The sequence below is a fragment of the Bos indicus x Bos taurus genome, chromosome 5 (assembly GCF_003369695.1).
Source record: "Bos indicus x Bos taurus breed Angus x Brahman F1 hybrid chromosome 5, Bos_hybrid_MaternalHap_v2.0, whole genome shotgun sequence".
In the NCBI taxonomy this organism is placed as follows: Eukaryota; Metazoa; Chordata; class Mammalia; order Artiodactyla; family Bovidae; genus Bos; species Bos indicus x Bos taurus.
In genome coordinates, this window is record NC_040080.1 from 17,138,167 (window position 1) to 17,154,117 (window position 15,951).

General features: G+C 42.0%; 1 protein-coding gene across 1 annotated transcript in view; it reads left to right on the top strand.

The window, feature by feature from the left end:
* Positions 1–10,812, top strand: part of LOC113893398 (antigen WC1.1-like) — a 69,358-nt gene extending 58,546 nt beyond the window's left edge. The window contains exons 15-19 of the mRNA XM_027543400.1: positions 8,720–8,761; positions 8,850–9,164; positions 9,415–9,447; positions 9,994–10,131; positions 10,517–10,812. Coding sequence (XP_027399201.1) covers positions 8,720–8,761; positions 8,850–9,164; positions 9,415–9,447; positions 9,994–10,131; positions 10,517–10,812 — 824 coding nt within the window. The remainder of the gene's footprint in view (positions 1–8,719; positions 8,762–8,849; positions 9,165–9,414; positions 9,448–9,993; positions 10,132–10,516) is intronic.
* Positions 10,813–15,951: the final 5,139 nt, after the last annotated feature.

Sequence of the window (15,951 nt, forward strand, 5' to 3'; positions counted from 1 at the left end):
TCCCTATAGTCACCATGCTGTATGTTATATCTTTTCACCTATTAATTTTATAATTCAAATTTATACCTTTTATTACCTTTGCCCACACCAAATCCCCCACCTCTGGCAGCCACCAACTAGTCAGCATCTCTGAACTTGTTTTTGTTTTAATATTACACATATAATGAGATTATATGGTATTTTTCTTTCTCTGACTGATTTGTTTTACTTAGCATAATGCCCTTGAGGTCCATCCATGTTGTTGAAACTGGAAAGATTTTCTTCTTTTTTATGGGTGGATATAAATCTATATTACATTTTATTTATCCATTCATCAGTGAAGACTTACATTGTTTGTCTCATATATATTGCTATAAAATACTAAAAGGTAATAGTGTTAAAGTGCTGCAGTCAATACTTCAGCAAATTTGGAAGATTCATCACTGGCCACAGGACTGGAGAAGGTCAGTTTTCATTTCAATCTCAAAGAAGGGCAATGTCAACAAATGGTCAAACTACCTCACAACTGTGCTCATTTCACAGACTAGCAAGGTTATGCTCAAAATCTTTCAAGCTAGGCTTCAGCAGTAAGTGAACTGAGAACTTCCAAGATGTACAAGCTGGGTTTAGAAAAGGCAGAGAAACCAGAGATCAAACTGCCAACATTTGTTGGATCATAGAGTAAGCCAGAGAATTCCAGAAAAACATCTGCTTCATTGACTACATAAAACCTTTGACCATGTGGATCACAATGAACTGTGGAAAATTCTTAAAGAGATGAAAATACCAGGGCACCATACCTGCCTCCTGAGAAACCTGTATGCAGATCAAAAAGCAGCAGTTGGAACCGGACATGAAACAACCGACTGGTTCCAAATTGAGAAAAGAGTTCGTCAAGGCTGTATATTGTCACCCTGTTTATTTAACTTATATGCAGAGAACATCATAGACATCAAAGGAAATGCCAGGCTGGATGAATCACAAGCTGGAATCAAGATTGCTGTGAGAAATATCAACAACCTCAGATACACAGATGATACCACTCTAATGGCAGAAAGTGAAGAGGAACTAAAGAGCCTCTCATTGAGGGTGAAAGAGGAGAGTGAAAAAGCTGGCTTACAGCTCAACATTCTAAAACCTAAGATCATCAGCACTTCATGGCAAATAAAAGGGGAGAAAGTGGAAACACTGACAGATTTTCTTTCTTGGACTCCCAAATCATTGCTGACAGTGACTACAGCCATGGATTAAAAGAGGCTTGCTGCTCTGTGACAAACCTAGACAGAGTATTAAAAAGCAGAGACATCACTTTGCTGACAAAGGTCCGTATGGTCAAAGCTATATTTTTTCCAGTAGTCAAATCTGGACGTGAGATCCGGGTTATAGAAGAAGCTAAAAAGAGTTGATTCTTTTGAATTGTGGTGCTTGGATGTCACAATTGAATTGAGAGTCCTTTGGGCAGCAAGGAGATCAAACCAATCAATCCTAAAGAAATCAACCCTGAATATTCATTGGAAGGACTGATGCTGAAGCTGAAGCTCCAATACTTTGGCCACCTGATGAGAAGAGCTGACTCATTGGAACAGACCCTGATGCTGGAAAAGATTGAAGGCAAGAGAAGAAGGGGGCCACAGAGGATGAGATAGTTAGATAGCATCACCAGTTCAGTGGACATGAATTTGAGCAAACTTTGGGAGTTAGTGAAGGACAGAGGAGCCTGGCATGCTGCAGTCCATGGGGTTGCAAAGAGTCAGACACAACCTAGCAACTCAACATATGTTGCTGCAGTGAACATTGGGTTTTCAAGTTAGTGTTTTTGTTTCCTTCAGATAAATACCCCAAAGTGAAATTCCTAAATCATATGGCAGTTCTATTTTTAATTTTTGGTGCACCTCAGTACTGTTTCCATAGGGGCTGCATCAACTTACATTCCCTCTAAGTGTGCAAAAGCTTTCCTGTCTCTTCACATTCTCCTTAACTCCTGTTAGTTCTTCTTTTGGATAAAAGCCTTTCTAGAGGATATGAGGTCATATCTCATTGTGGAATTGATTTGTATTTTCTGATGATTAATAATGTTGAGCACATTTTCATGTATCTATTGGCAAGTTGTATGTATTCTTTAAAAAAATGTCTATTCAGGTTCTCTGCCCATTAAAAAAAAATCAGACTGTTTTTTGCTACTGAGTTGTATGAGTCCCTAGTGTATTTTGGATAATAATCCTTACCAGAAATATAATATGCAAATATTTTCTCCCATTCCATAGGTTGCTTTTTCACTTTGTTGATGGTTTCCTTAATTGGGCAGAAGCTTTTTAGCCTTATGTCATCACAACTGCTTGTTTTTACTCTTGTTCCCTTTGCTTTTGGTGTCAGATCCAAAAAATCATCACAAAGACTGGTGTCAAGGATTTTATTTTCTGTTTTTTCTTGTAGAAATTTTATGGCTTCAGGACTTGTGATCAAGTCTTTAATCTATTTTGAGTTAATTTTTGTGAATGGTGTAAGACAGTGGTCCAGTTTCATTTTTTGCATGTGGCTGTCCAATGTTCCCCATGCCATTTACTGAAAAAACTGTCCTTTTCCCAGTGTGTATTCTTGGCTTCTTTGTCAAAAATTAATTGACAATAGAAATGTGGGTTTATTTATGGACTCTCTATTCTATTCCATTGATCACTGTGTTCATTTTTATACCAACGACATACTGTTTTTATTAATATAGCTTTGTAATATAGTTTGAAATCAGGAAGCATGACACCTCTAGCTTTGTTATTCTTTCTCAGGATTGCTTTGGTATTGAGCGTCTTTTGTGGTTCAATGCAAATTTTATGATTGTTTCTTCAGTATCTGTGAAAATTTCCATTGAATTTTGATAAGGATTGCAGTGAATCTGTAGATGCTTTGGGTAGTATGGGCATATTAATATTAGATCTTCCAATCCATGAGCACAGAATATCTTTCCATTTATTTGAGTCATTTTCAGTATCTTTCATCAATGTGTTTATAGTTTTCAGTGTACATGTCTTTCACCTCCTTGGTTAAATTTATTCCTAGACATTTTATTCATTTTCATGCAAATGTAAATAGAATTGTTTTCTCAGTTTCTCTTATAGCAGTTTGTTGTTAGTGTAAAGAAATGCATATGATTTTTGTATACAGATTTTTCTTCTATAACTTCACTGAGTGTATTAGTTCTCATATTTTTGCTGAAGTCTTTAGTGTTTGCTACATATAACATCATGTAAGGGGATTTCTTTCCTCATGACTCTGATGGTAAAGAATCTGTCTGCAATGCAAGAGACCCGGGTTCAGTCCCTGGGTCAGGAAGATCCCCTGGAGGAGGGAATGGCAACCCACTCCAGTATTCTTGCCTGGAGAATCCCAGTGGACAGAGGAGCCTGGCAGGCTGCAGTCCTTGGGGTTGTGAAGAGTCAGACACGACTGAGTGACTAACACTTTCACTTTTCAATCTGCAAATAGTGTCAGTTTTGCCTCTTCCTTTCAGATTTGGATATCTTGATTTTCTTTTCATTGCCTGATGAATCTGGATAGGACTACCAAAACTAAGTTGAATAAAAGTGGTGAGAGTAGACATTTTTGTCTTGTGTCTGATTTCAGAGGAAGAGCTTTTGGTTTTCTACAGTCAAGGATGATGTTAGCTTTCTTATCTCTTCTTGCTATTCTTTGGAACTCTGCATTCAGATGTTTATATCTTTCTGTTTCTCCTTTGCTTTTAGCTTCTCTTCTTTTCACAGCTATCTGCAAGCCCTCCCCAGAGAGCCATTTTGCCTTTTTGAATTTTTTTCCCTTGGGGATGGTCTTGATCCCTGTCTCCTTTACAATGTCATGAACCTCATTCCATAGTTCATCAGGCCATCTATCTATCAGATCTAGGCCCTTAAATCTATTTCTCACTTCCACTGTATAATCATAAGGGATTTGATTTAGGTCATACCTGAATGGTCTAGTGGTTTTCCCTACTTTCTTCAATTTAAGTCTGAATTTGGCAATAAGGATTTCACGGTCTGAGCCACAGTCAGCTCCTGGTCTTGTTTTTGCTGACTGTATAGAGCTTCTCCATCTTTGGCTGCAAAGAATATAATCAATCTGATTTCGGTGTTGACCATCTGGTGATGCCCATGTACAGAGTCTTCTCTTGTGTTGTTGGAAGAGGGTGTTTGTTATGACCAGTGCATTTTCTTGGCAAAACTCTATTAGTCTTTACCCTGCTTCATTCCGTATTCCAAGGCCAAATTTGCCTGTTACTCCAGGTGTTTCTTGACTTCCTACTTTTGCATTCACTCACCTATAATGAAAAGGACATCTTTTTTGGGTGTTAGTTCTAAAAGGTCTTGTAGATCTTCATAGATTCATTCAACTTCAGCTTCTTCAGCGTTACTGGTTGGGGCATAGACTTGGATTACTGTGATATTGAATGGTTTGCCTTGGAAACAAACAAGGCAAAGAAATAGAGGAAAACAACAGAATGGGAAAGACTAGAGATCTCTTCAAGAAAATCAGAGATACCAAAGGAACATTTCATGCAAAGATGGGCTCGATAAAGGACAGAAATGGTATGGACCTAACAGAAGTAGAAGATATTAAGAAGAGATGGCAAGAATACACAGAAGAACTGTACAAAAAAGATCTTCATGACTCAGATAATCACGATGGTATGATCACTGACCTAGAGCCACACATCCTGGAATGTGAAGTCAAGTGGGCCTTAGAAAGCATCACTACGAACAAAGCTAGTGGAGGTGATAGAATTCCAGTTGAGCTATTCCAAATCCTGTAAGATGATGCTGTGAAAGTGCTGCATTCAGTATGCCAGCAAATTTGGAAAACTCAGCAGTGGCCACAGGACTGCAAAAGGTCAGTTTTCATTCCAATCCCAAAGAAAGACAATGCCAAAGAATGCTCAACCTACCTCACAATCGCACTCATCTCACACACTAGTAAAGTAATGCTCAAAATTCTCCAAGCCAGGCTTCAGCAATATGTAAACCTTGAACTTCCTGATGTTCAAGCTGGTTTTAGAAGAGGCAGAGGAACCAGAGATCAAATTGCCAACATCCACTGAATCATGGAAAAAGCAAGAGAGTTCCAGAAAAACATTTATTTCTGCTTTATTGACTATGCCAAAGCCTTTGACTGTGTGGATCACAATAAACTGTGGAAAATTCTGAAAGAGATGGGAATACCAGACCACCTGATCTGCCTCTTGAGAAATTTGTATGCAGGTCAGGAAGCAACAGTTAGAATTGGACATGGTACAACAGACTGGTTCCAAATAGGAAAAGGAGTATGTCAAGGCTGTATATTTTCACCCTGTTTATTTCACCTATATGCAGAGTACATCATGAGAAACACTGGACTGGAAGAGACACAAGCTGGAATCAAGATTGCCAGGAGAAATATCAATAACCTCAGATATGCAGATGACACCACCCTTATGGCAGAAAGTGAACAGGAACTAAAAAGCCTCTTGATGAAACTGAAAGTGGAGAGTGAAAAAGTTGGCTTAAAGCTCAACATTCAGAAAACGAAGATCATGGCACCTGGTCCCATCACTTCATGGGAAATAGATGGGGAAACAGTGGAAACAGTGTCAGACTTTATTTTTTCTGGGCTCCAAAATCACTGCAGATAGGGACTGCAGCCATGAAATTAAAAGACGCTTACTCCTTGGAAGGAAAGTTATGACCAACCTAGATAGCATATTCAAAAGCAGAGACATTATTTTGCCAACAAATGTCCATCTAGTCAAGGCTATGGTTTTTCCTGTGGTCATGTATGGATGTGAGAGTTGGACTATGAAGAAGGCTGAGTGCTGAAAAATTGATGCTTTTGAACTGTGGTGTTGGAGAAGACTCTTGAGAGTCCCTTGGACTGCAAGGAGATCCAACCAGTCCATTCTGAAGGAGATCAGCCCTGGGATTTCTTTGGAAGGAATGATGCTAAAGCTGAAACTCCAGTACTTTGGCTACCTCATGGGAAGAGTTGACTCATTGGAAAAGACTCTGATGCTGGGAGGGATTGGGGGCAAGAGGAGAAGGGGACGACAGAGGATGAGATGGCTGGATGGCATCACTGATTCGATGGACATGAGTCTGAGTGAACTCTGGGAGTTGATGATGGACAGGGAGGCCTGGCATGCTGCAATTCATGGGGTGGCAGAGTCGGACATGACTGAGCGACTGATCTGATCTGATCTGATCTGATGATGTTAGCTGTGTACTTTTCATATGGCCTTAATTATGTTGAGATGCAATCCTTCTATACCTACTTTGTAAAAGAGTTTTTACTGTAAGTGGATGTTGAATTTGTCAAACACTTTTTCTGCATCTTTTGAGGATATGATTTTTACCTTCATTTTGTTTATTTCGTGTATCACATTGATTAATTTGTGAATGTCGAACTATCCTTGTATCCTTGGAACAAATACCACTTGATCATGGTGTATGATTGTTTTAGTGTATTGTCAAATTCAGTTTTCTAGTATTTTGTTGACGATTTTTGCACCTGTATTTATCAGAGTTTTAGCCCGTAATTTTCTTTTCTCATGGTGCCCTTCTCTGGCTTTGGTATCAGACTAATGTTGGCTTCATAAAGTGAATTTGGAAGTGTTCTTTTCTTCTGTTTTTGGAAGAGTTTGAGAAGGCTCCACCACTAAATACTGTTACATTGGGAATTGAGATTTCAGCAATAAATTTTGAATGAAATAAATAAATGTTGGCGAGGGCAACAAATAGTCAAACCATAGCACCTTATTCCTTCAACATTTCTCTCTCTGTTTCTCTTTCTCCTTTCCTCCCCCTCCACATACACAAACACACACACCCCATTCAGGTGCACCTTGAAGGGTATGCTGGATGTTGCCTGAAACCCATAGCTAAGAGAATGTGGGATCAGATACTTCAAGAGCAGAGGCTCACTCCCTTCCTTGCGTCTCTTTGCTCATCTCTTTGTCTTTTTCATTTGAAGGCCAAAGAGGCATTAAACTGTGAGACCTTTTATTGATGATGTTTTTCCTACAATTAAACCCATGTTTCTGCTATTAGGACAGTGCCTGCACATTGTATGCACTCATTCAACAAATATCTATGGAAAACCATTTCGAAATACCTAGAGAGGGGCTGGATAAATATTTATTATATGAATGAATAGACAAATAAACAATTAAACTCAATTGAATTGAGAGGTGGTAAAGTCTTTGACCATGAAAATGAGCAACCCACTCACAGAGGTCCTGCCATCGTTTTCTCAGAGGTTCTCTGCATAGAGTGGGTAGGAGTTTTGATAGGATGATCTGGAAAGAATATATAAATGTTGATACTTTATGACAGGTACTATACACCCTTCTGTTTTTTTTTAATTTATATTTATTTCTCTCAGCTTCAATTCTTTTGTATATATTTTCAGTCTTTTTTTTATTATTTCTGCATCTTCTTAATACAAATTTTTCACAGTAGGCTTTTTTTCCCCATTCTCCCATAATTTTTCCCCTGTAGTTTTTTTTTCAAGATGATAATAGATTTTTATTTTTTTCTTTTTTAAATATAAATATATTTATTTTAATTGGAGGCCAATTACTTTACAATATTGTATTGGTTTTGCAATACATCAACCTGAATCTGCCATGGGTATATCAATAGGCTTTTTTTAACCATTGGAAAAATTTCTGGCTTACTCAGTGTGTACATATATGTGTCTATATATCTTCTCAGAATTCTACTAAGTCTTTCCTGTATAATTCCTTTTTAAGAGATTCCTAAGCAACACTATGAGCTTTTCTGGTGGCTCAGACAGAAAAGAAACTGCCTGCAGTGCAGGAGACCTGGGTTTGATCCCTGGGTAGGGAGGATCCAGTGGAGAAGTGAATAGCAATCCACTCCAGTTTGTCTGGAAAATCCTATGGACAGAGGAGCCTGGTGGGCTGCAGTCCATAGGGTCACAAAGAGTTGGACATGACTGAGCGACTAAAACACACACACACATAACCAACACTACATTGTGGAGCAATTATCTTCCAATTAAAAATAAATTTAGAAAAGAGAGTTTCCTTTAACAGCAGTAGTCTTCACTTGCCCACTTGTCACACTGAATAATAGGTAAGAGTAGTTTATAATCTATCTAATAATTTTCCATTAGAATTATGTACATGAGATTTTGAATATAAATTGACTCTGTGCTTCTGGACTGATTATTTTTAATATGAACTATTATCATAGACTGTTACCATTAATTTATATTTGGTTTACTATTTCATTGATTAGTATGAATTTAAAAAAAAGAAATTTTATTTCACTGAATTTTATTTGTCTATTCATTCATATAATAAATATTTATCCAGCCCCTCTCTAGGTATTTCGAAATGGTTTTCCATAGATATTTGTTGAATGAGTGCATACAATGTGCAGGCACTGTCCTAATAGCAGAAACATGGCACATATAAGATGTACAAGGTCCTTCTTCTAATGGAACTTTCATTCAGAGGGGTGTGTGTACATTTGTAGATGTCTGTGTTTATATTTGCTGTGGGATGTGAAGAATGATAAACAAGTAAATATTTAAAGTAATTTCAGCTGGTGATCAGATTCAGTGAATGTTTCAGCCGAGGAGATAATGAGCCTGTGTTTTCACACGTCATTTGCACTGAGCCATGGACCTTAGATAATCTTATGTGGGGACAGGAACACCCTCAGCTGTTCCTGATCCACTGTTTCCCTGTTGTGTGCAGGAAGAAGACCCAAGAGCTGTCCAACTGCTGCCCCCTGCACAGGTACGTCGGCCCTACCCCCTCCCCTGTGACTCCCAGGGACTCCTTCCTCCCAGCAGGGGAGTCACAGGAGGGGCTGATGCCTTTTCAGACAGAGAGAAGCTCCGGCTCAGGGGAGGAGACAGCAAGTGCTCAGGGCGGGTGGAGGTCTGGCACAGCGGCTCCTGGGGCACCGTGTGTGATGACTCCTGGAGCCTGGCAGAGGCTGAGGTGGTGTGTCAGCAACTGGGCTGTGGCCAGGCCCTGGAAGCCGTGAGGTCTGCAGCATTTGGCCCTGGAAATGGGAGCATCTGGCTGGACGAGGTGCAGTGTGGGGGCCGGGAGTCCTCCCTGTGGGACTGTGCTGCGGAGCCCTGGGGGCAGAGCGACTGCAAGCATGAGGAGGATGCTGGTGTGAGGTGTTCTGGTGAGTGAGGGGCTCGGGGTCTGGCCTGGGTGAGCTGGGGCAGCGCAGGGGCACTGGGCTGGGTCGGGCATGGTGGGGATTTTGTGTTCAGACATCCCGGGTGCTGGGGCTCTGATCTAGGATGAGGGAGCTGGGAGGACTGGACACTGATGTTGTGCAGACTGAGGGGTGATTTCAGGCTCAGGAGGGAAAAGGTTTGCTCTGCATTCTGGCCAATTCTTCTTCCCCACACTACTGTTTTTCTCTTTAGGTGTAAGGACAACATTGCCCACGACTACAGCAGGTACTGTGATCCATCCACGGGCAGGAGAGAATACTCAGATACTGGGGACTTATTCTGTGGGTCCTCTGACAACTCAGAAGAGGAAAGAGTCTGAGAAGCCGTGGCTATTCGGGAGGAGCCAGGGCATTACACTGGAGAAATCCCCTGCCTTGATGTCCAGGATCAAATGTTCTCATGCCCGGGGTCCAAGGAAGTCTGGCTTCCTTGTTGTAGAATCTAAGGATCTCCCACCTGCCCTTGAGTGTTTCTCCTCATCAGAGAGGTGCAAGTCCCTGGACTGTTTGATCCTCTGTCTCCTGAAGCCCAAGGAGAAGGGATCAGCTGGGTCCTCAGAGGCTGTCTCGGCAGGGCAGCTCCCTGACAATCCCCATCTCTGCCTCGGGGCCACACTGGCCAGAGTGGAGTTGACTTGTCTCAGGACGAGACCCGGAGGAGCCCTGACAGTATGAGGCTGAGACGCCATTGTCCGGAGCTCCTGAAAATGCTGACACAGGAGATTTCTCTGTGCCCAAGACTATCTCCAACCCCTTTTCCTGTTCTCCTTAGGGACCAGAACAACATCAAATTCTCTCCCTGGCATCTTCTCCCTGCCTGGGGTCCTCTGCCTTATCCTGGGGTCGCTTCTCTTCCTGGTTCTCGTCATCCTGGTGACTCAGCTACTCAGATGGAGAGCAGAGCGCAGAGGTGGGCTGCAGGGGGAACTGGGGACCAGGAGAGTGTGTGGAGGCTGGAGATGGGGCAGGTATGAGGAGGGGAACCTGGGCCAGGTACTGTTCAGAGTTGTAGACTCCATGTGCTCCGTGCTGAGCTCTAAGGGCTGAGTAGACAGAGGTTCTTAGGACTGGGGTGTGAACTCTCATAAGTCATGGCCTCTCCTGTGAGACCAGACAGAGTTGGCACTGAGCTGTAATCAGGGTCAGATGAGGGAGAAGGTGCTGACATGGTGCATGGGGTAGGAGATGATGCTGAGGTCCTGGCAGCCCCCATGTGAGCACCAGGGAGATGAAGGTGGGCTGGCTGGATCGGGGTATCTGGGGAAGCTTCTCTGACCTGCTGGGGGATCTCTCAGCCTTATCCAGCTATGAAGATGCTCTTGCTGAAGCTGTGTATGAGGAGCTCGATTACCTTCTGACCCAGAAGGAAGGTCTGGGCAGCCCAGGTGAGTGTCTCTGTCTGCCCTCCTGGGATCTCTGGTTGTCACCACCCACTAGCTGTGCACATCTTCTCAGCATCTGCAGACCCCGTGTGTGCCCTAGGCTCAGAGAGATGGCTCCTCCAAAGAGGCAGGATGGCCTCTCAGAGCCCTGTGACCTCCCAGCCTCTGTCTACACTGCAGAAGCCAGGCCTGTCCCTTCTCAGCCTTAACACAGGTCCCGTGGGTGTGGGGAGGGTCATGCTGTGTGTTGTGTGATGTTTGTCTCCACATGAGGCTTCCCGTCAGATTTCTCACTGACTAAACTGCCGTATTACACCAGGGATGGTGAGGACAACAGTGACTACAGATCCAGTCCAGGAAATAGAGGTGGACCTGCCTTGGCTGAGCTCTGGGGAGGAGAGTTTCCCGCATAGAGAGGAGATTTAAGGGGAATGGTTTTCCTTTGATGGACCAGAGGCATCCCTTGTGTGCAGATGGGGTTCAGCCTTCTCCTTTTCTGGCTGTTCTGTGATGTGTCACGTTAGGACTGGTCTCTCTGTGTCCAGAATCACCATAGGCACACAATGTTTTTTTAAAAAAAAAAAAAATCTGTAAAGCACAATTTGTCAAAGTACTTTAGCAATGCTCAATGGTGGAAGAGTTGCTTTGAGGTATGTAGTTTCCACCAGAAAATACTGAGATATGTAATATCATGTTTTGGCTATGGACACATCAAAATGAAACATGGTCTTAGAGAAAAAAGCCTTTTGAAACAAGGAGTGATTGGTGCCTCTAATGAGAAACTCAGAAACTCTGGGTCAGAAGGTATCTTAGGTATTCCCCAGACCAACCCACTTACTGCAGTTTCATACACTCCCTTGTCTGCTCTTGGAAACCCCAGACCAGAGGACTGATGTCCCTGCTGAAAATTACGATGATGCTGAAGAAGTACCAGTGCCTGGAACTCCTTCTCCCTCTCAGGGGAATGAGGAGGAAGTGCCCCCAGAGAAGGAGGATGGGGTGAGGTCCTCTCAGACAGGTGAGTGGGGTCAGTTGATCTCCTGCAATCTTTCTATCTGATAAGAGTGAATTTGTGCTCCTCAATGCCCAGCCTCACTAGACATTCAAAATATAGGCAATCTCATACATTTGGTAGCATCATCTTGACCATATGCCATATATAATGCTGTCAGACTCCTTGCAAGGAGTGAGGAATCACTCTGCTTTTGGCATTTATGTCTCCATAATGTAACATAAACTTATCACTTTGTATGTGATATACTTGCATAAAGGTTTATAGATTATGGAATTTCCTGGTGGTCCAGAGGTTTGGATTCCTCACTTTCACTGCTAGGGCCTAGGTTCAACCCTGGTCAAGGAACTAAGATCCCACAAGCATTATGTCATGGCCAAAAGAGAAACTTATCGATTAATTGAGCATATTTAAAAGAAAGCTAAGCGCTGAAGAATTGATGCTTTTGAACTGTAGTGTTGGAGAAGACTCTTTAGAGACCCTTGGATGGCAAGGAGATCAACCCAGTCATATTAAAGGAAATCAATCTTGAATATTCATTGGTAGGACTGAGCTGAAGTAGAAGCTCCAATACCTTGGCCACCTGATGTGAAGAACTGACTCCTTAGAAAAGACCCTGATGCTGGGAAAGATTGAAGGCAGGAGGAGAAGGAGATGAAAGAGGATGAGGTGGTTGGATGGCATCACCAACTTGATGGATATGAGTTTGAGCAAGCTCTGAGTGTTGGTGATAGACAGGGAAGCCTGGTGTGCTGCAGTCCATGGGGTCACAGAGAGTCAGGCATGAGTGAGTGACTGAACGGAACTAAACCAAATTCAAAGGTGGAACAAGGGTTTTAATAATATCTTTGCATGGTCACATACATGAAGGCAAACCATTCAATATCCAGACAGTAATCCAGGTCTATGCCAAATCAGTAATGCTGAAGAAGCTGAAGTTTCCGTTCTATGAAGACCTACATGACCTTTTAGAACTATCACCTAAAAAAGAGGTCCTTTTGATTATAGGGGACTGGAATGCAAAAGTAGGAAGTCAAGAGATACCTGGAGTAACAGCCAAATTTGGCCGTGGAGTACAAAATTAGGCAAAGCAAAGGCTAATCGGGTTTTGCCAAGAGAACACACTGGTCATAAAAAACACCCTCTTCCAACAACACAAGAGAGGACTCTACACGTGGACATCCTCAGAGGGTCAGTACTGAAATCAGATTAATTATATTCTTTGCAGCTAAAGATGGAGATGCTCTATACTGTCAGCAAAAACAAGACCTGGAGCTGACTGGTGCTCAGATCATGAACTCCTTATTGTCAAATTCAGACTTAAATTCAAGAAGGTAGAGAAACCCACTAGACCATTCAGGTATGACCTAAATCAAATTCCTTATGATTATACAGTGGAAGTGAGAAATAGATTCGGGGGATTACGTCTGATAGGCAGAGTGCCTGATGAATTATGGTTGGAGGTTCGTGACATTGTACAGGAGGCAGGGATCAAGACCATCCCCAAGAAAAAGAAATGCAAAAAGGCAAAATGGCTGTCTGAGGAGGCCTTACAAATAGCTGAGAAAAGACAAAAAGTGAAAGCAAAGGAGAAAAGGAAAGATATATCCATTTGAATACAGAGTTCCAAAGATTAGCAAGGAGAGATAAGAAAGCCTTCCTCACTGATCAGTGCAAAGAAACAGAGGAAAACAATGGAATGGGAAAGACTAGAGATCTGGTCAAGAAAATTACAGATACCAAGGGAATATTTCATGCAAAGATGGGTACAATAAAGGACAGAAATATTATGGACCTAACAGAAGCAGAAGATATTAAGAAGAGGTGGCAAGAACACACAGAACAACTATACAAAAAAATCTTCATGACCCAGATAATCAGATGGTGTGATCACTCACCTAGAGCCAGATATCTTGGAATGTGAAGTCAAGTGAGCCTTAGGAAGCATCACTATGAACAAAGCTAGTGGAGGTGATGGAATACCAGTTGAATTCTTTCAAATCCTGAAAGATGATGCTGTGAAAGTGCTGCACTCAATATGCCAGCAAATTTGGAAAACTTAGCAGTTTTAATAATATCTTTCCAGGCCACAGGACTGGAAAAGGTCAGTTTTCATTCCAATCCCAAAGAAAGGCAATGCCAAAGAATGTTCAAACTACCGCACAGTTGCACTCTTCCCACACTCTAGCAAAGTAATGCTCAAAATTCTCTAAGCCAGGCTTCAACAAGGCATGAACCATGAAATTCTCAATGTTCAAGCTGGACTTAGAAAAAGCAAAGGAACCAGTGATCAAATTGCCAAAATTCACTGGATCATCAAAAAAGCAAGAGAGTTCCAGAGAAGCATCTATTTCTGCTTTATTAACTATGCCAAAGCCTTTGACTGTATCACAATAAACTGATATTTCAGTAGCTGCAAGAAGACCCTCATTCTCTAGAAAAGAGTGTTTCTCCATCTGAGGGCCTGTGTAGTTTCTGGGGAGGAGATATCTGTGGGTGCACCTGTGATACTATTTGTGGACATTTGGGAACAAAAGTCAAGTCAACTAAGAGCAGACTTGGGTTGTGAGTGAGGAATTCAGATTTTTCCTGTTTCCAGTCTCCCTCTAATTGTGAATTTGCATCTATCACCTGTGAAAGGAGAACATTTAAATTCCTTTTTATGATTCTTACCATTGCTGGGCATCTCCTTGGTATTGTGTTGCCTGGAAGCAGGTCTCCCAGAACTCCTGAGCACAGGTCTCCTGTGATGCAGGATTTCCCCAACACTGAGGCCCAGGAGACCACATGCACTGGATCTGAGAGGACAGCTGGGATCCATCCTCACTGGAACTCATGTGAAATAGCCTGAGCCTCCCTCCCCACACCTGGGCCCCAGGGATGCTTTGTTATAACTATGTGCTTGTCTCCCTTACACTAGAGGGTTCTGTCCCATCTTCGTGTCTCAGTTCTAATCAAACTTCTCTTTTCTACTTCAGGCTCTTGCCTGAACTTCTCCAGAGAGGCAGCTGATCCTGGGGAAGGAGAAGAGAGCTTCTGGCTGCTCCAGGGGAAGAAAGGGGATGCTGGGTATGATTATGTTGAACTCAGTGCCCTGGGAACATCCCCAGTGACTTTCTCGTGATGCTGTATTAAATATGAGATGAAGCCTCAGATATTCTAATTGCCTGTATTTCAGTAGAGTAGTGCTGACCTGTAATTGTGTCATATGAAAATTGCTCAAAATGAAGTATTCTTAATAAATTAACTTTTTGCTGTGCTGCTAATTTAGCAAGCTCCATGTCAAACGCTTTTAGAGGATTGGTCCTCAAATGCCATCTTTCTCAAAGAAAATGAAAGATGAGTGAGCTGACCTGCTTTCTCACTTGTCTTAGAGGCTAATGAGGGCATGCTCAAAAGTGCTCCAGGTCACTCTTAAGGATGAAACTTGGTCTATATTCACACACTCCTTCCTAACAAGATGAACTCATGGAAAAACAAAACAAAACAAAACAGTTCTAAACACCTCTGAGATGTCACATCACCAGTTTGTAACTTGTTCTTGGACACCAGACTGGGTATGAGTTTCAAAGTGGAAGGTTGGCTGGTGGGAGAGAATGGATATAGCTTTCCTTATCCTGCCTCAATATTCACAGGCCAATTAAAACTCTAACTGTACATAACTACCTCTTCCTTTTTCATCTCTCATTTATTCCTTTGGTGGATACAGACACCTCTTTGCTCATCTCCCATGTCTATTTGATTATCCAATCCTTATAAATCCATTCTTTCTTTTCTGTCTCTTCCTACCATTTCTTTAGGATGCTGCTATTTCTTGTCTCTCCAAGGATCTCTCCTTCTAAGTGAATTATATCAGTTCATATATATCTTCAAGTTGATGGGAGGCAAATTGGTGCTCACCCACACCCTGTATTCAGATGGGACAAGAAGGCAAGAAAGTGGAGACCTAGGCCGAGGGGATCCAGAAGAATTGATGTAGATAGAAAGATCAAGAACATTTGGCTATTTATGTTTCAGAGATATGGATGGAAGCATCTGACATGACTGATCTCTTAGAGGAAGAATTTCAGACCAAGGGGCTTCTTTGAAAACATCTATTTTTCAGATGTTTCAAGATTGTTTCATTATTGCTTAAACAGTATCAGACTTTATTTTTTTGGGCTCCAAAATCACTTCAGATGGTGACTGCAGCCATGAAATTAAAAGATGCTTACTCCTTGGAAGGAAAGTTATGGCCAACCTAGACAGCATATTCAAAAGCAGAGACATTACTTTGCCAACAAAGGTCCATCTAGTCAAGGCTATGGTTTTGAACTGTGTTGTTGGAGAAGACTCT